The sequence below is a fragment of the Neopelma chrysocephalum genome, unplaced genomic scaffold, assembly GCF_003984885.1.
Source record: "Neopelma chrysocephalum unplaced genomic scaffold, ASM398488v2 Primary Assembly neopelma1_42, whole genome shotgun sequence".
Lineage (NCBI taxonomy): Eukaryota > Metazoa > Chordata > Aves > Passeriformes > Pipridae > Neopelma > Neopelma chrysocephalum.
In genome coordinates this window covers 951,336-970,730 of record NW_020897700.1, presented here as the reverse complement: position 1 = coordinate 970,730, position 19,395 = coordinate 951,336, and the positions used below count along the sequence as shown (strand labels likewise).

The following is a 19,395-nucleotide window of genomic DNA, read 5'->3' as shown; positions in this document are numbered from 1 at the left end:
GTGGGTTTCTACCTGTTTGGGTATTTCACCCTTCCCGTCCCCTCCCTCTGCCTGCCGTGTGCCGGGGGGTGGTGGGATTAGCAGGGTCGCTGTTCCTCAGCCTCTCCGGAGAAAACCCGGGGAAGGGAGACCTCCTTCACGCTCATGGATGCATGGGGGGGCCCCACGCCCCGCTGGAGCCGTCGCCGCGGGGCCCGGTTGCTGCTGCTGCTGCTGACCGTGCGGCTGGGGAGCGGGTGAGTACGGCGGGAACCCCCGCACCTGCCTCCGGCCGGGGCTCGGCTACCCGCGCTTCGCGCCCTGGGCTGAGCTCGGGGGAAGTCGGGCGGGCTGGCGGCGGGGGCAGGGGAGGCGGCGTGTGCTGTGCCGCCAAACTTCAACGGAAAAAGGTGCTGGTGCTGCCGCTGTGGCTCCCACGGGCGGCTCCGGGGGGAGCCGGCACCGATAAAGTAAAAGTTCAGCCGTATCCCACTTGTTCGCTGGGCTGGATGGTGAGTCCAGGCTCGGCTTGGTGCTGGGAAAAGCGCGTCCCCGCCATGCTGGGGAGGGCGGCGGGGCCGTGCCGTGCCGTGCCGGGAGCGGCCCGGGGCAGCGGGCGGGGGGAGCCCCGCGCCTGGAGCGCAGCGAGCTCCGCGCAGCGGTGCCGCCCGTGCCCGCCGGGGATGCGGGGACATGGGGCGCGAGCGCGCCGGGCGAGCGACCGCGGCGCTGCCCGCGCCTTCCGCGGGTGCTGCGGGGGCACTGCTCCCGGCGCTGGCACCTTCTCCGAGTGCTGGCCGCGCAGCGGGACATCCCGCACGGCATCCTGCCTCTGCACCTCTCGGGAGTGCGATCGGGCTCACGCGTGGGATGGGGCAAGGGCAGCTGCTCAAGTCCCAGAAGTTGGAAACGTACATTTTAAGGGAGTTAGAATATTGAGCTGAAGGGCTCTGAAGAAACAGCAGTTTGGTACAGCTGTGTACATGTCTTATTAGTACCCATAACAAGTTAACGAAAAGGAATCTGATCATTCAACTCCATTAATCATTCAGAACTAATGGGAACCATTCCACAGGTTACACTCCCATAAAAATCACAAGCAGCACTGAAAGGGTATTTGACTGTTGGCCAGTGTTTTTTTCTTTTTAACGGTGGACCAAATTATCATTCTAAGAGGATATACAAATGTGTAGTGTAAAGGCTGGGGGAAAAAAAAAAAGAAAAAAAGGGAAAAAAATCTATTAAACGTTTTTTAAAGTCTGTCAGACTCTCGACCCATTCCCCACACTGAATGATGATTTGTCAGTCTGTATGTTGATCTCATGACATCTCTCATCTTCAGAAGGCTGTGTTATCCTAGTTAAAACCACCACTTATTATACTTTATTTATCTGTGTCTTTTAAAATCTTGGTATATTATGGAAATATTTTTCAAAGGCACTGATGAAAATTATACCAGTGCAGCTGTGCATCTTCAAGATGTTTCTTAATGATCATAGTGTACCTCAGGTATGAAAGAAATTATCAAGTGGTTTCAGAGAAAAGAATACGCATGCTAATTTATCAGTTCAAAGACTTAGTTACAAAGGAGGAGGACTAGCTAAAAAAAAATATTTTTCTTTGTTTGTCAAGGTGTGGTTTGGATTATAGGACTAGGTGTAGATTATTATGTATGCATCTCATTAACATTAGTATTTATACATAAGTTGATAAGAAGTCTTCGATGAGAAAAAGAGGTAACATTAGTATTTATAAATAAGTTGATAAGAAGTCTTCAGTGAGGAAAAGACATAACTTACATGCATTATTTTATTCTTTATTACAGGACATCTCAGATAAAATGGAACCTTTGGTATAAATATCCATGTATTTGAATCAACTATTTTCAGCCTTGCCTTTCATTCAGAGACTACATGGAAAAATGGTGTTTGAAAGATTTATCTTTCCCCCTCTCTTTTTTTTGTTTTAAGTGACAACAAATGGATATGTTTTGCAGATCATTATTCTCTGGTGTGTAGTGCGTTGCAACTCAGCGTGTTTGCAGAGACCTCTGGTGCCCTTTAACAGTCTACCACAAAGTAGGATGGAAATACTATTTTTCTACTTCTTTGGATGCCTCTCTGTAGTTTCAGCCCAAGATTTTCCTTGAAGTTCAAACTAAAACTATTACAGTAGTAATGCTTTTCTCAAGAATAGATGAGGTTGCACCAGTTCTGACTGTTTTTCTAAAAACATCTTGCAGGAGCCAGCCCACCTTTTCAACACATACTTTTAAAAGATTGCAAATTGCAGTGCTTTTAGTACGCATTTATACAAAAAGTGCTTTGTGCTGAGTGTGAGTAAAGTTGTTTCAGCTGTTACAAATGGAGCTAAAGCCTAAGCAAGGACACTGGAACTTGAACCCAACCAAGAGTTTATGATTTTAAGGTGCTGCCCCAAAAGCTATAGTGTGACATTACACCAAATTTCCCTCACCAAAGGGAACTCTGTAAAACAGTTGTTTATGCCCAGTTCTTCACCTGCAGCACAAACAGACCAGAAAGACCAATGCACTTGATGTAACTTCATGAGTTATTGTTTTGAAGGACTACTTCTGTCAATAGCAGACATCTCTTCCGTAGCAGAAATTGGGTTGTGAGCCTTTCTATAAGGTATGTGCAGGGAAAGAGTAGTTACCCTGTAGTCACTACAGTTCTAAATGTTCAGCAAAGTCATTATTCTTGTTGAACTCAAATAAACAGATAATTCATAGGCAGAGCATAAGAGCTGACAGTATAATTATTTCCTTTGTTCCAACCATGCAGGTGCAGCATAACAGTAACATTTCTTCTAATTTATACTGTTTTAAATAGTATGTGCTGGTCAGCATGCCTAACAGTATATTGTAAGCTTAACTTTATTTTGGCCATATCTTCCCTTTAGTTTTGTGATCTGATGTTCTAAAAGCAATTACAAATGCTCTGTTGAAATGCAACTGTCAGCACTGTCAGAAGGTACAAATGTCAACTAATATTTTCTTTTCTATTTCAAAGTATCTGTTAGGAAAATATATAATACAGCCTACGTTTTCTTCTCATATAAATTCCTGGATCAGAGTTAAACTTGTCATAACAACATTGGTTTCTTAGTGCTTGATAATAGTGATTTACCATTTAACTCGAATGTCTGTGATGTTTATTCATTATTATCCTCACTTTTATGTGCTTTGCTCATGATGTGACAGTGAAGAACTTGTTATTAAGCAGTCCCAGTGGTTTAAAATATAGTTTATTTTATTAAAAGTTTGTTAATAATTTCTTTTGTTAGTATAAAGTTTGAAGAGACATAAATATTGAGAAATATTGAGAAATTCTTTGCACATAATCTTCTTACAAGGTTTCAAGGAAACCTTCCAACTATGTCATTCTGTTAAAAAAAAAAAAGCTGTTAGCAAACTGAACCACATTTTCAATTACTTTTAAATTTCTTTTTGTTAAATATGCCTAACGCTGCAAAGAACACCTTTGCTACCTATTCAGGCCTTTCTGAGCTGGACAGAAAAGGCTACAGGTGAGCACTTGTTGACCTTATTCAACTTTTTTTTCTGAATACGTAAGTCTGTCCACAGAGTTGATTACAAGGCAATTGGGGTAATATGTGTTTTTTCTTTGAAGCTGTAGAGGAATTGCAATAATCTTGATCAAATAGAACACCTAGTTTCTATGGCCAGTAAGTGAGATCACTTATACGGACTAGACATATTCATTGATTGAAAGTGAGTTGCTTTGGTTTAGGCTATCATATATATAAACTAAAAAAGTCATGTATGTCGTACTCACAGAAAACCAAAGGTAAGCATCTCAAGGCCCATTGTTGTTGGACCATTTATGAGAAAAGAGTACTAGCACATTTTTAATTACCTGTATAACCCTTTCTTGCATGGCATACTAAATTGATCAGGTACTTGAGCAAAATAATATTATTACTTATTTGGTAAAGAGGATCAGAGACAACTGCTAATTATAAATGACTGTAATAAACTGCCAGGAGCCTTTCAAAGGATTGTGGATGACACTAACTTTTATTTCTTAACAATTTCTCTGAATGGTAATAATTTGTACAGAGTAATTTAGATGCAATTGAATTAATCTGGAGATGACACATGAGCCCTGATTTTGTGTTTTCTCACATGCAAACATTTTTAATAAGACTAAAAATAGTGTGATGAGTTCAGTGGCCTACAGGCCTATGTAAAAACTTGATTCTATATATCTAAGCTTAAAATGGTAAATCATTCACCAACACTGAACTAATAGAGGTAACTAGAGAGACTAGAAAGATCATCAGTAGTTCATCAGTACAGAACTTATTTCAAAGAAGAGGGAAATCTCAATGATGGGGCAAAGATGGAAATAGTTTCTAAAATATGCTTTAATTGGTAGATGTTCCACTCAATAGGATCTGTTAAGACAACCCAGTCTTATGTGAGAATAAACAAAACTGGAGAATTTACCCTGGCTTCTGTATCAGGTTTGCTCCTTCAGTATAACTGTTCTAAGCCCCTGCATAAAGGCATCATGAGGAGTGAAGTATTGTACAGTATTTCTAGACTGAGGTTTCTTTTGCTAGTAAAAAAAGCCTGGGTTTTTTTCCCAGTGCCACCTGCTACAGTTGGCTCAGCCGCTGTGAATCCCTTGTCCATCTGTTTGTGGGGAGATCCAGGTCTTGGTTGACACTTCTGATTCTGCAGGGTAGCATCAGGGCGCAGACCAACGGCTGCAGCTGCTCTTCATGAGTATGATTCGCATCCATCTGCTCTTCAACGGGGAAACCAGTCATTAAAGCTCATCCTGCATGCCTCTGCCTAGTTTTGCCTTGACAAGAACTCAGAGCACTGCAAATGAATCCTGAAAATTCTTAAAGAAATCAGCATTTTGGTCAGAAAACATCCTGGTGCCTTTCTCTTTCCAGCCTAGTCTTTCATAATGTGTTGTAGAAACCTCCTCACCTCTTGGAGATGGGAAGCTGCAGTGCGGTTAAATGCCTAGCAGTTGTTGCAGGATGAATGATCTAATCCAAAATGGAAGTTCTACACAAATATGTCACAATTGGAGACACTCTATGCAGAATGTAAATTTCCACTGAATTGGATTTACCCATGCTACAGTCAAACTAACTACTGTTCTTCGAACTACTATTTGAAGTATATGCCTGGTATATGCAGTTCAAGAGCCAACTTGATAGCTGCTTACATTTTCCTCTCAGATAAGTAAACTAAACTACTTACATTTCTTCAGAAAATTTTGAATTATTTCCTTAACAATTTGGTAAACCCTTTCCATTTTTCTTTGAAGAGCATACTTAAAAATAGGTAGATTATATAATTATTAGCCTCATTAATGGCAGATAAACACAGAATATTGGTTCACTACTACTACTTCATACTGCTCAGATACTCTGTTGCAGGATTAGCTTCAGTATGGCTCAGGTGTTCTCTTTGCTTTCTACCTTGATCCTCAAATCCTTTTCTGTCACTGCATTAATCTCTGGTAAAGTGTGAATGGCTAATTCTGCATTTCCAAATTTATATGCAATCATTTTTATTTGTTTTCAGGAAGACAGACATAGCGAATAGGAAAAATCTGAGGTAACATGAAATATATGCCCTTTGGATTAAATTATTTGAGGTTTCAAATAGATTGTTAGTCCTTTCATTTAATATGGTTTTGTTCTTGTTTAAGACAATGTACCATGAGGAATTAAGTCTTATTGTTATTAATATAATATTATTATCCAATTTATCTTTCAGAATAAAGTTCAACCAGATGGAATTTGTATTAGGAAAAAGTTGTAGCATTAAGTGTTCATTTAGGTGGTTAACTTTCACTATAAGTCACGACAATTTTATTTTTCATTGTCCAATGCCATATTTACATGACAGAATAAATTATGCAGATATTTTTAAAAATAAAGTGCCCTCATTGTTTTCTCTGGAGAAGAACAGTACTTGATCTCACGACCATACAAGCCATTGAATATGTACTGGATTCTATCTGACCTGCTGTAGGTGAGCTATGGACCTGCACCTTAGGTTCTTGCTTTGCCAATGAGGGCCATCCAGCTGATGGCCTGGGGGTTATATCTGGCAGAGGACAACTCTGCTAACCATAAATTTTAGTCACCATCTAACAATAAGTATAATACTCCTGTTTTAAGAGATATGTTTTGTGTTTAATACACAATAAATTACATCAGAGAAGACATAATTTTGTTTATAGAGAGAGAGACAGCAAGCTTTTTATTGCATTATTTAGATATTACCATTAGTCCTTACACAGCATATTCACCTTTTTGAACAATTATTCAGTAACTTAATTGGTCTTTGGATTAGTCCATAATTGTCTGATGACAGTTACACTAAAATTTCAGTAGAAGCCGTTCACTCCATTTCTCATGGGGACATGTTGCCTAGTTATTGTAGTTCTATGTTTTTTTCTGTGATTTCAAGCCACGTTTACTTATATGACACAATTATGGTGCACAATTCAATGCAAGTCTTTGGTTCTGTTGTTACTTCAGTCCAAACACATTTTTATGCCTCCTGTGGGAGGAGGCTGGTACCTGCTCACATGTGTGTCAGAAGTTGGAACTATTTCATGTAAGCTTTTTTTTGTGAAGGGCTGTAGTAGATTTCTTGTTACCTGAAGATTTTTCAGAAAATATGCAGTGAATTGTGTTAGAACAATGTTCACGTGGATATGTTGAAATATGATCAGCTTAAATGACTGAAAATGCCTTATAAAGGAGAGCTTGTTTGATATATTCATTGAGATACTGGTGATATTTTAAAGTGGAATCTAACAAAGTTGACTTTGCAATTTGGTGAATGTTATAGTGACTGTGGGATGGCATTTAGTTAGGCTGACTGCTTTTTATTGAGGTTATGGTTCTCAGCATTCATTTATCATATGTTTGTTTTAAGGCTAGTTTCACTATGGAAAGTGTTTCTTGAATCAAGGCACTTAGCCCATCAACAGTGTATCAGTTCATTTTGAACTTGATGACAATTAACCTTTCATCAGTCAAGTGTAGATAGAGATCTGCAGCCTTGTGGATGGTGTGCTGCTATGTGGAACATGGATTTATGTGTGTCTGTTGTTGTGTGAAGATTGTAGTCTGAAGCTCCCAGGAAATCTGATACTACCGTGGTTAGTACATGTTTCACATATCCAGAGAGGTGATGCCTTTTCATCACTGTGTCCTTCCTCAGCAATTTGGTGGTATTTTGACCTTTATTTACTACTGTTTGTCCCTCTTCAGTTATATCTACTTAGGCTCTATAATTTTCTGTGATTATCTTCTTCTGTTCTCGGAGTCTTCATTCATTCCCTGCTAGTTGGTCTGGATAAACAGTGGACTATGTCCATTTACATTTTAATTATTTGATTGCATGGTATGGCCAAAACCCAAAAAGAAGATAAAACTTACCAACCGAAAAAATAAGACTTACCAGCTTACATTTACAGGTTTCATTCAAGTCCAGCTGAAATAAATCTCCCTAAGAATTTTATCAGTCTTAGACTTCAGTTTCGGTCAAGGCAGTACAGGTTATGCTAAAGCCTGCTTTGTCTTCCTAGTAGGTTGTATTTTTGTTGCATGCAATAGATGGAAGGCTTTACTTAGAAGACATTTGGTAGAAGATGAATATATATTTGTCTACAAATTCTACAGTAACAAAATGCTCTTGATCTCTAAGATTAAATATATTTGGCATAAGGGCCCCTACTAAATTTTCAGCTAGCATTAAACATGTTTGGAATAGAGAAAAGGAAGATCCTACTTACTGAAAACAATGGGTACTTTCAAGTACTTCCTTAGGCAAAGGGCTGCTCTAAGAAATTTTAGTTATGATTTTCTCAGTAAAAAAGGAAGAGGTGTACTTACTTTATAAGTATAGGTGTTACGGTCAATAATATAATCAGTTGTTGTGAGCCAAAATGAGGGGGAGTGTTGATCTGCTGGAGTTTGGGAAGGCTCTGCAGAGGGAAAGGCTGGACCGATGGGCCAAGGCCAATGGTATGAGGTTCAACAAGGCCAAGTGCTGGGTCATGACAACCCCAGGCAGCGCTGCAGGCTGGGGACAGAGCGGCTAGAAAGCTGCCCAGCGGAAAAGGACCTGGGGGTGCTGGTTAACAGACAGCTGAACATGAGCCAGCAGTGTGCCCAGGTGGCCAAGAAGGCCAAAGGCATCCTGGCTTGTATCAGAAATAGTGGTACCAGCAGGAGCAGGGCAGTGAATATCCCCCTGTACTCGGCACTAGTGAGGCCACACCTTGAGTGCTGTGTCCAGTTCTGGGCCCCTCAGTACAACGAAGACATTGAGGTGCTGGACTGAGTCCAGAGGAGGGCAATGGAGCTGTGAAGAATCCAGAGAGTAAGTCTTAAAAGGAGTGGCTGAGGCTGTTGGGGTTGTTTAGTCTGGAGAAAAGGATGCTCAGGGACGATCTTATTGCTCTCTGCAATTACCTAAAAGGAGGTTATAAAGGTGGGGGTCAGTCTCTTCTCCCAGGCAGCTAGAGATGGGACAGGAAGAAATGGTCTCAAGCTGCACCAGAGCAGGTTCAGACCGGACATCAGAAAGAATTTCTTCACTGAAAGGGTTTTCAGGCATTGAAATGGGCTTCCTAAGGAGGTGATGGAATTGCCATCCCTGGAGGTGTTCAAGAGACGACTGGACGTGGCACTTAGTGTTGTGGTCTAGTTAATAAGATGGTGACCTGTCAAAGGTTGGACTCTGATCTCAGAGGTCTTTTCCAACCTAAATGGTTCTGTGATTCAGTGAAAACAAATCATACATCATGTTCTGCAAGTTTGTCATCAGAACGTGGAATAATTGATGCAAGAAAAGAGAAGTGAGAAGTGTGTCATATTTCCTCGTTTGTCTGGGTTGGAACAAGAACTGCTCAGAACATCAGGAATAAAGGTATTAGCATAATGTTTCCTGAAAACAATTTGTTTTTTTCTGTGTTGAAAGATTGCTTTTTTTACCAAGCCTATGTTTGTGGCCAGGGCTGCTGTTTAAGAGGAGGAGGTGAGGCTGGGTAATGGATTGATGGGAACATTATAAAATTACCAAAGGTAAAGTGCTAAAGTCCTGCACCTGGGTGGCAAATCCCCATCAACAGGACTGGAGCTAGCTAGCTGGGGAGCAGCTCTTCCAAAAGGTTCTCAAGTTCCTAGTGGAGAGCATGGAACCTTGGCAGCAAAAGAGGCCCAGCATCCTCCTGGGCTGGGGAATCAGGTGCACATTCAGGAGGTTAAGAGAAGTGATTGTCAACAGTTGTGAAACTGCACTGAGATACTGCATCCAGCTTTGGGTTTAAACTGAAGGGAGCTCAGTAGAGGGCTACTGAACTGGTCAATCAGGAGCACCTGCCTATGGGGAGAAGGCTGATCTGACTGGAGAAGAGATGGTTTTGTGGGAACCCAGCATCAGCCCCCAGCAGTTACAGAGAGATGATCAGGAAAACAGAGGTAGGCACTTCCTAGTAGTACATGGTAAGAGTATGAGAAACAATGGTAATGAATTACAACACAGGAAATCCCAACTGAGTATAAACAAAAAAATTCACTGGGAGAATAATTAAACAGTGGAACAAGCTGTCCAGTGAGGTTTTGGGATGTCTGTCCATGGAATTTTCAAAGACCTAGCTGGATTAGGCTGTAAGCATCCTGGTCTGAATTCAGTGGCCCTCCTTTGACTAGCAGTAAACTTCCCAAGATCCCTTCTAAATTGTATGTGGAAATTAATAATTTCTGTAGAAAATCACAGGAATCGTCTTGAGGTTGGTTTCTTGATTTATTTTGTGGGGGTTTTTTCCCTTGTTTCTTTTTTTAGCATGGTTTGCTACCTTACTTGTGCAAATTTCATGCTCTCTATTGTATAGCATAAAGGGTATAGAAGCAGGTAGTTGTCTCCCTTCAGGTCTACAAAACTGGGGAGAATATTTATGTGATCACATAGGGAGGTAAAGAGTTCTTTTAATTAAGACGGTCAAAGTAACACTGCTATACTATTCAAGCTGAATATGTTTGAGAATGCAACAGCTCCAAAGTGGTGCAGAGAATTACCCTGTACTTGGATAGAGAGATGTGAGAAAAATTGTCAATTGATTTCTGGACTGCAAGTTGATAGGAGTAGAGGCAGCAGTTATACTGATCTGACCATGTCAATATTTGGATGAACTTTCAAAGAGAAAAAATAAACTTTGTATTAGATGAGAAGACTGATGGATAAAGAATATCTGTGATGCTTTGAGTCCTTATGGTATTTTTTTGTGATCTGTAAAAGCCATTTGAATTAATAATATCTGACTAGTGTAATTTCAAATAGTATGCAACATTATATGAAAATTTACTTGGAGGAGAACAATTTGTGTGGATCTCAGAACAAAGTTGTTCTTCTGGAAGATATCTTTAATAATATCTGTTGTTCTTAATGTTAAAAATTCACATTTCTATAAATATTTTTTGCAGATTGTGCCCTTTTTAAGTGTTTAGAGTTAAGACTAGTTGCATTGTTCAGTAATTTTGGATGTTTTTACTATATTAGTATCACAGAGATGTTGAAGATTTTATAAGACGTGATAATTCTTTTAAGTGAAGGTCTTGCTAGGACTAAAATTAATTGTACTGAAGTTTTTAAGTGTGAGAAAATGTTTCATATCTTTCAGGGACGTGCTTCAAAACTGTAATGACTCAAAAGATCTTGATCATCTGATGCTTCTGTTATGTATTAAGATATCACAAGTTTTATAGTCTAAACACTCAGATACATAGGCAAAACTTGTGTTTCAGGGAAGGAATAGCAGGGTTACATGTCTTTATTCTGTTAGTGCTATGATTGTTCATTTTTTTACGACAAAGCTTTAGTTATTTAATACTAAGTAAACTTCCTTATGTAGTTTATACTTCTAAAGTTCTAATGTTTCTTTCTGTGTACGAATTTCTAATATTTTTTCTGCACTTTTCCCTGATAATTAATGTCCAGATTCATCCCTTCAGTAAAAATTCAGGAAGAAGAAAGCAAAGAGGAAACAGGGCAAGAAATTATAAATAGCCAAACAAATATGACTTCAGAGAAGGTGAAGAGCACAAGGCACTATGTGTATTCAGAAGAATCAACCTAGCAGTATGTAGTAGGTGTACTGGAAAAAAAGACGTAGGGAATAAGTGAAACATACTTCAATGGGAGAGTGAAATACAATTTGACACACAAAAGAATATGCCAAAATCTGGCAAGGCAGAAGGAGTGGGAAATAGATTAATGAAAGCATCTGAGATGGAAGGGATGGGGGAAAAGAGATTTTTGTCAAAAGAATGTCTAAACTAGTTTTGGAAGGATGAAGATGAAGGAATACAACATCAGTGACTCTATATCCCATAGGATTAGGAAGAGCAAGTAATGCTTTTTGGAGATGTATTTTCAGTAGCTGTATTTCTTTGCTGCAAGAGAGGAGCCCCGAAGAAAAGATACAAGGACTCCCTGAAACAACATCTCAGCCTTGGCCATATTGATCAACATAACTGGTCTACTCTGACCTCCAATCGGGAGGCCTGGAGACACACCATCTATAACGCTGCTGATGCTTTTGAGAAAGCACGCAGGATCACCCTTGAGGAGAAAAGACAACGCAGAAAGAACCGTGCCTTACAGAATATACCATCTAAGGAGTCTTTCTGCTGTGCCTTTTGCAACCGGACATGCCTATCTCGTATTGGCCTTTTTAGCCACCAACACACTTGCAACAAATGTGGGTAGAGCCCTTCCCAAATCTTCGTTCGCAAAGCCTAGCCATGATAATGATTTCTTTGCTTGCAGTTACGTTTATTTTCCCAGAAATTTTCTGTGACACATAAAGCATATGAGTGAAGATGCTGATGATGAAGTGGAAAAGAGAGTTTGTTTCCACAGAAAGGTAATAGGACTGATGAGTATGAAGTCAGCCATGAAGTTTGAAAGATAAATCTTGAGAGATGTTTAAACCATGCACTAATGACAGCTAGCAGTGATAGTGAACTTTCAATAAAATCTTCAGTGGAAAAATGTAATTGTGCTCTCTTCCAGCAGTCATGACTATGTGGTCCTGTCTTTTGTTGCCACTGAAAAGAAGTAATATTTGTGTATGTACAGGAGTCCCAATCCTTTCTCAGCTTCTAAGGATATTATGAGTCTATCTGAGGCCCTTATTTTATCTTAGGAAGATCCAAGAAAATATGCAAATGTGTAATTTAAATTGCTGACACGAGAGTAATTACTCATTCCTACCACGGTGAAGTTGCATTTCGGTCTCTATTTAAGGAAGTTTCCCATGTTTCAGGCACTTCTTAAACTTATCATCCTTCTAAAGTTCGAATTTTCATCTTGTTCCTATGCCTTGGTTGTTCACATGACACATGCCTAAGTACTTACATTTCTACTTTCTGAATTAGTCATCAGCAGCCTCTGCACAAATGTCTGACTCTGGACATTGGGGCGTCAGTGACCATCTTTAGCTTTTTAGCTTTAGGTCTTCTTTCATGTGTGGAATTTGGCTAGGTAAGACAACCTCTGACCTCTTATTGATGGGACTATGAAATATACTTCTTTACCACAAACAGACATACAATGTTTGGTGTTTTGCAGTAAGCTAGTGCCTGGTTAGATGTCTGATTTGTTGGAACACTTCACTGGGAAACTTATCTGTCGTGACTGACTTATTAGGAAGCTCTGTCTGGTTTAAGTGTGCTATTTTGACGAACCTCTGAAGCAGTATTGTTGCTAACAAAGTAATCTCCCATGTTTACACTTTAAGAAACCTTACAATTTTCTCTGAAAATTGAGAGAAATTGCTTGTTTGTTTGTTTATTAAGTAATGGAAAATAAAGGTTAAATTGTATTATACTTAGACAAAGGACATCTATATTATATGCTGGGAAGCACAGTCAGTGAATAACAGCTGTCTTAAGGCATGTTTCATCATTTAGCTAAGTATCACTGTGCCCTACCCCTGTATTGGTAAAACTCCTGAAGCAACTGAAGACCCTCAGCTAAGTGAAGTAACACAATTAGTCTTACTGTTTTCATTAACGTACATAAGGTGGCCAGGAAAAAGGTATATTCTTTCCACATCTTTTAGCATAGAAGTTATCTGAAACACTGACTTTCCTCCTTATTTATTTATTAAATTATTATCAGAATATTCCTTGTACGGAAGGATTACTTTCTCTCCAAACAGACAAGGCTACTATGCAGGTTGTCTAAACCTCATGGATACCAAGGGCTTGATTGAGTTGCTTGTGCACAGACATGAAGCATCAGTGGAGGTAACTCATATTCCTTGGCAAGTCTCTGCTGCTCTAGAAGTCTACAGGCTCCCTGTAAATTAACCCAGCTTGGAGGACTGGATATCCTTGTGTGTGTTTGATGGGAACAGGAGCCTAGGAATGGGCAACTAAATTGATGCTTAGCCATGTTTAAATACTCCCACTTATCCTATATGTGTACTTCTGTGTGTAATACTTAGACATGCATGATGTAAATAGCAGTAGGAACACTTTCACTGTATCAATTTTTTTTTTCCAATTCATTACATAACTTGACAGATGTTAATTGCAACTCAGAGCTCATCTGATTGGTTTTTCTCATATTTAAAGGAGAACAAAGACCTATGACATTAATGTCTGAAGATGAACATGTTGCCTGATGTTGAAAAGACTTATTTAGTCATTAGTCACTTGTGCTCAGGGATTTATTAGTCATGGTAATGTCTCCAATTAGTTGAAGGACAGAGAGCATAATTGGGGCACTTTTTGCGTAATTACTGTTAACTGTGTACCTGCAGTTTACTGTTGAGTTTATGAGACTAGCTGAAGTGTTACACCAACAAGCATCTTAAGCGGTGAGGTCTCTTTCTTATTTATAAAATCATTGAATTCAGGATTAGCACCTGCAGTAATAGATGTAAAGTAGTGCTGTGCCTTGAACAGGAACGTTTTAATGTTTGATGTTGTATTTTTGTTCTGTCACGGTCTCTCCAGACATTCTGAAAAAGAACTACTGTCTGAACTTTGTTGGAAAAAATATATTTTATAGTAAATGGAGAGAGGATCAAGCATTATCTTCTGTGTATGGTGAAATAACCTTTAGATGAACTTGGAAAGGAAAAGAATTCCTCTTTAATTAAGTTTGCCTTTCTTCCTGAGTTTGTGAGAGAGAGGGGAAAGCACTACTGTTACAGTGAGAATTGAGTTAATTGACGTTAATCTTCATAGGTTTGTTAGATTTATTTTAATGGCAAAGAAGTAAAAAGGTGCTCAGCCAAAGTTAACTGCTGCTAAATAATTGAATGGTATACCTCAATTTAACATTTTCTTTTCTGCTTTGAAATGAAGTTTGCTGCCTTCTGTCTTTCCTTCTATCCCATTCCAAACCCTGGAGAAAGAGCTGGAGATACACAGTAACTTGGTAAAAGAGTAACAGTTTTGAATTATCTTGTCTTCCAAAGTGAATGTTTCTTTAAAGAACATGGTCCAACAAGCTTGATCAGATGCTGGTAACATCATCTCAACTGATCTGCTGGCTGTGTACAAGGGATTTCTATCTTTGAAACAGACTAATTCAAATCTCTTTAGCATGACAAAGACTGGTAATTCTGGACATTACTGGAATGTCCTGTTGCCTTCATGTGACTAGGTGGTCTTTTGGGGGAACTTTGTGCAACTCCCCCCAGAACACCTGGATTGAAAGTTCAAGTTGGCAGGTGGTGTGCTTTGCTTCCCTGAGGGCATACAGAAGACTTTCTCTATGATTGGGTCACTTCCTTTTTCCAGCCTGCATCATTCTTTCTTACCACAGTCCTTTGTTGCACATTGGTGGCTATGGCTTAGGAATCAAAGATGTAGAACTGGGTACCATCAGCATTGCAGGGACATTATAGTCTTTATTACATGCTTGGTGATCTTGGGCGCATTTTAAGGAAGAGTTAAAAAGATGGTATTCTGGTAATGAGATGGGTTAATCTCAGTCAATCGCCTCTGAAAAGCCCAGTAAGATAGAAATAGACAGAGTGAGAATAGCTGTTTTCACCATGTAGAACAGCAGTAATCCAGTTCCTCCACATTTGGTTATATTATTATCTGATCTGTGATGGTCTCTTTCCTGGTTTATCTAATGGATTAGTGAGTCACAAACTCTTGTTAGCCTTGTGTATTAGTATGGAAATCTAATGTATTTCTTTTCTAGTGGTTGGCACTTTTTTCAGTGTACAGTATTTTCTAGATAAATCACATAGTTCCATGTAAATAGTTGGAAATGCACATTTTAAGCCAAAACTTGTCAGACACTAAGTAAATAAGTGTTGCCTCTAGTAAAAGTGTCTTCTTAAATTGATTTATTTACTAGTGTGGGACCCCTGGTGGCCTAGTGGTTAGGATGCGGCACTCTCACCGCTGCGACCCAGGTTTGATTCCCAGTCCCCCGGGCAGATGGAGCTCGTTAGCCCTGTGAGGCCATCCATCTATGAGAAGGTCACTCTAAACAAACCTACGTCCTGAGGACCTCACTGCCATTGTCCAAGCTTGCTTGGCCCCGGCAGATGAACCTTAGGATTAAAGGGTGGGCTCAATTCAGCGCATGCTGTGTCTCACCTAAAAAATCCATTGCGCAGGCTTGAAAGGTAAAAGACCTTTCCCAAAATCTTCGTTCGCAAAGACTGGCCATTATTATTTATTATTATTACTAGTGTCTAGAAAAGCTCTCAGATGTTGGGATGGAATTTTTCCCTCTCTCTCTGGAATTGCATTAATAGCTTTCTAAGTTGTCGCTGTATACCTATTTGTCATTCAGAGTTTTAAAATTGGAGAAGGACCAGAGGGCCTCCAATCAAGCAAGAGAGGAAGTGAAAATTTGAAATGGATTTGTATTTGCATTTTTTTTCTTGTCAATTTTAAAATTTATTCAAATATAGTAAATAGTGGAAAAGAGACAAGCGGAGATCAGGTTGCTCAGCGAGGTTGTACAACTTCCATCCTTGGAGGTCTGCAAAACCCAGCCTGATCAAGCCATGAGTGAATTGCTCTGACCTCAGAGCCAGCCCTGCTTTGAGTAGGAGTCTGGACTAGAGACACATCTCGTGATCCTTTTCCCACCTGAGTTGTCCTGGGAATCTATAAATAAAATTTAGAACTCTTTGAAAGGTCAAGATGTTCAAGTAACTGTGAGTGGAGGTGTTGTGGATGTAACTCCTATTGGCTTTTGGTAGTAACGACATGACTTCTTGTACTTTTCATTTTGACTAAATCTCTGCTGTTCTTAATAACGTTGTGGAGAGAACATTAAAGCAGGACAAAATAGTGTCACGATCACTTCAAACTCTCTGCAAATAACTGGGCTGATCCAGTGAGTCAGGTGCCCTGGATCTGTACAGAGCTCTGGTTTTTTCACTGTACTTTCTGCTGTTTATGGGATGGAGGACAAAAAGAGGAAGAAGAAAAAGGTCAGTTTTGCAGTGGGTATGTAGAGAGCTACTTATAAATTAACTTTTACTCCTCATCATCTTAACGCCCCTGGGAAAAGGCTGGGATTGCCTCTCTACTCTGAGCACTGTAATCCAATTTATATAGTAATTAGATGCCAAAAATTGCAAGTAAACCATAAATAGATACATTAAAAAAAGCTGTGTGGTAACAAAACATGGAAGAGATGACAGTAGGTAGCTTTGAGGGAAAAAAAGTGTACATTTACAAAACTTAGCTTCCTACTTCTTTTAGTGCTCCCATTAGTGGGATCCTGCTAATGGGAAATGTTAAATATTTGATACCTGACATTTCTGTAATGTCTGTGTAGTGCAGTAAAGATTAAGTATTTTATGGTGCATTTCAATTTAAAAGAATGAAAGCGCTTTTCAGACTATTATAGGGAAGCTGCCATATTACTTTCAGCTTTAACAGACTCAACTTGTTTGCAGCAAGCTAGGTATGAAAGCCTGGATATCCAAACAGTTCATCCTCTGGGAACCTGTTGAGTTGGGGCACTGTGAGTTGAAGTTTCGGTCACACTTCCTAAATTAAACAGGCGTGCCAAAACCACCAAGCAGTTTGCACAGCCATGATAGTTGTGATTTTCAGTGAGACTTCCTAGTGTTATCCAAGAGGTGATGCAAGGCCTTGCGGTTACAGACCAGTTTGAAGCATTCCCACAAAGGACTGCAGTAAAAACCACGCTTGCCTACTCTTTCTCTGTCCTTTCCTGGCTTTTTCTGTCTGTTTTTCACATGGAACATATTAGAGATTTTCTTTCCTGTAGGAAATTTACTGAAAAATACCAGCCTTAGTTTTGAGGGCAGAATATGTCTGCATAATGTAGAAGCCCTTTAAATTCCTTTCTATAATAAAGTAGTTACATTTTTAGTTTTGGTGTACAATACAAATTGGCACAAGGATAGTAATTTAATTTCTTCCTTTTACTGGAATATTGTACTTATGTTAACACTGGACCTGATTTATAAGGGTTGCATATGTTCTGCAATTGCTAGCCAGTGCCCATTTGTGAAGATAGGTTGTGCGACTGTCAGAGTTACTGCTATCAGTCTGATGCACTTTGCTTGACCTCTAGCGCATAGCACTTCCTTGAAATAAAATAGATGAGTAATACAGATTGCAGTTTTTAGCACTGGAGGAATACTGAAGTACATACTCATTTGATTGAAATGGAAAGAAAACTACTTCCAGGCATTCTTTGACCTTTTGGCGATATCTGAGTGAATTTTCAGATGCAACCAAGGTATTACAATTTTTTTTTAGTGACTTAGTGATTAGTAATATATTGCTGCTTATCTAATTAAAGAATAGGCGATAAATGAATGTGTGTTTTCCTTGTACATTTGTTTCATCTTGATAAAATAGGTAACTAACAAATGATCTTAAAATGGTGTACCATTCCTTTCAGTTAACTGTACCATATATACATGCAGATATGTAATTGACACATGACTGCAGCTTATGCTAATGTTTAGTCAAAGCACATGGTTGTAATGTTTGTTTGCTTTCTTAAAATGTGAATGGATTTGAATAAGTATACAAGTCTTATTTTTTTATATCATAGTTAGAAGAGAGACTACTAGGAAAGAGATTCTCTTAATGCTCTTGACACTGAGATGTATTATGATTAAGCATCTCTTAGAAGTATTTACCACGACTTGAAAAAGAAGTACATGTAGGAAAAAGCTTTGGAATTACACTTTGTGTTTTAAAACAGGAAAAGGCTAACAGATGATGCCTGCTGTTGCTTTTATGGGTTTGAATCATGGCTTGAGTTTTTCTGTATGGGTGATGTGTTAATGCCTCTATTAACATGTTTATTAGCTTAGACTCTCTACCACCATAAAACAAAATGTTGGTATTTTAAATAAGGGCCTACCTTTTTCTGTTGGCACCAGAACGCATTTGGATTTTTATAAAGCACTCTAAATAGTGTTCAATATTTTATCTCTCTCTTCTTCACCTCTTGTGTATTAAGTTTCACTGTTTCTTGTTTTTTTTCCTAATCTTTTTTTTTTTTATTCACTCAACATAGAGCTGATAAAGCAGACGATGAGGACGATGAAGATCTAATGGTGAATAAAACATGGGTGCTTGCACCAAAGATTCATGGTGGAGATGTAACTCACATACTGGACTCCTTACTTCAAGGATATGACAATAAGCTTCGGCCAGATATTGGGGGTAAGCTCATAAAATGGTTGAGTGTAATAGAAAATGTGAATAGAGATAGTGTGTGTTTTGTCAAAAATCCACTTATTGCAATTTCTAAAACTCAAGATAGCAACCAGCAATTAAATGCAATGGTTTTCTGAAACTGATAAAAATAATGTTCTAGGCAAAAGTAGATTTTATGTTCTATTTACCATCTTTTTTTCTTATTGAAAGTATTTTGGGGGACAGTGAGCAATCTACAATAGATCATTAAAAGGCATTTACAATTTGCTTTGTTTAACAAATATCTTCTGATAGAAAGAAATGTAGATATAAATCAGCTATGGTTATTTAAAAAAATTGATCTTGAGTCTGTAGGAGTTTATTAAAGAATTATTCCTAGAGATTTTACTCTTATTGTAGAAAAATATAACCCAGTTCTCTTCTTCCCTTAGCTCAGATTTTGAAAAACTTCATAAGAATCTAAAAATATAAGTTATGACCTTATCTTTTCTAGAGGAATATAGGAAGGAAGATTGCACTGCTTTAGATCAAACTTTGCAGCTTGTAGGAAGGTAATTTTGTCTTTCAATAGTCAAACTATCAATTTACATATAATTATTAAGTTTAAATATTTGGAAGAATCTTGTTTTGAAAACATATAAAACATGAAAGCTTGGCAGCTCTTGTCTGTCATATACGTGC

At 38.9% G+C, this 19,395-nt stretch overlaps 1 protein-coding gene across 3 annotated transcripts in view; it reads left to right on the top strand.

Moving 5' to 3' along the window:
* The window catches only part of GABRG1 (gamma-aminobutyric acid type A receptor gamma1 subunit), a 58,658-nt gene continuing 39,263 nt past the window's right edge, over nucleotides 1-19,395 (top strand). The window contains exons 1-2 of one of the 3 annotated variants that reach the window (XM_027676307.1): nucleotides 1-236; nucleotides 18,572-18,720. In XM_027676307.1, coding sequence (XP_027532108.1) covers nucleotides 145-236; nucleotides 18,572-18,720 — 241 coding nt within the window. In that variant the 5' untranslated portion in view covers nucleotides 1-144. Of the gene's footprint in view, nucleotides 237-472; nucleotides 492-18,571; nucleotides 18,721-19,395 lie in introns of those variants that run through there. The other 2 variants (XM_027676305.1, XM_027676306.1) reach the window with 2 other exon arrangements.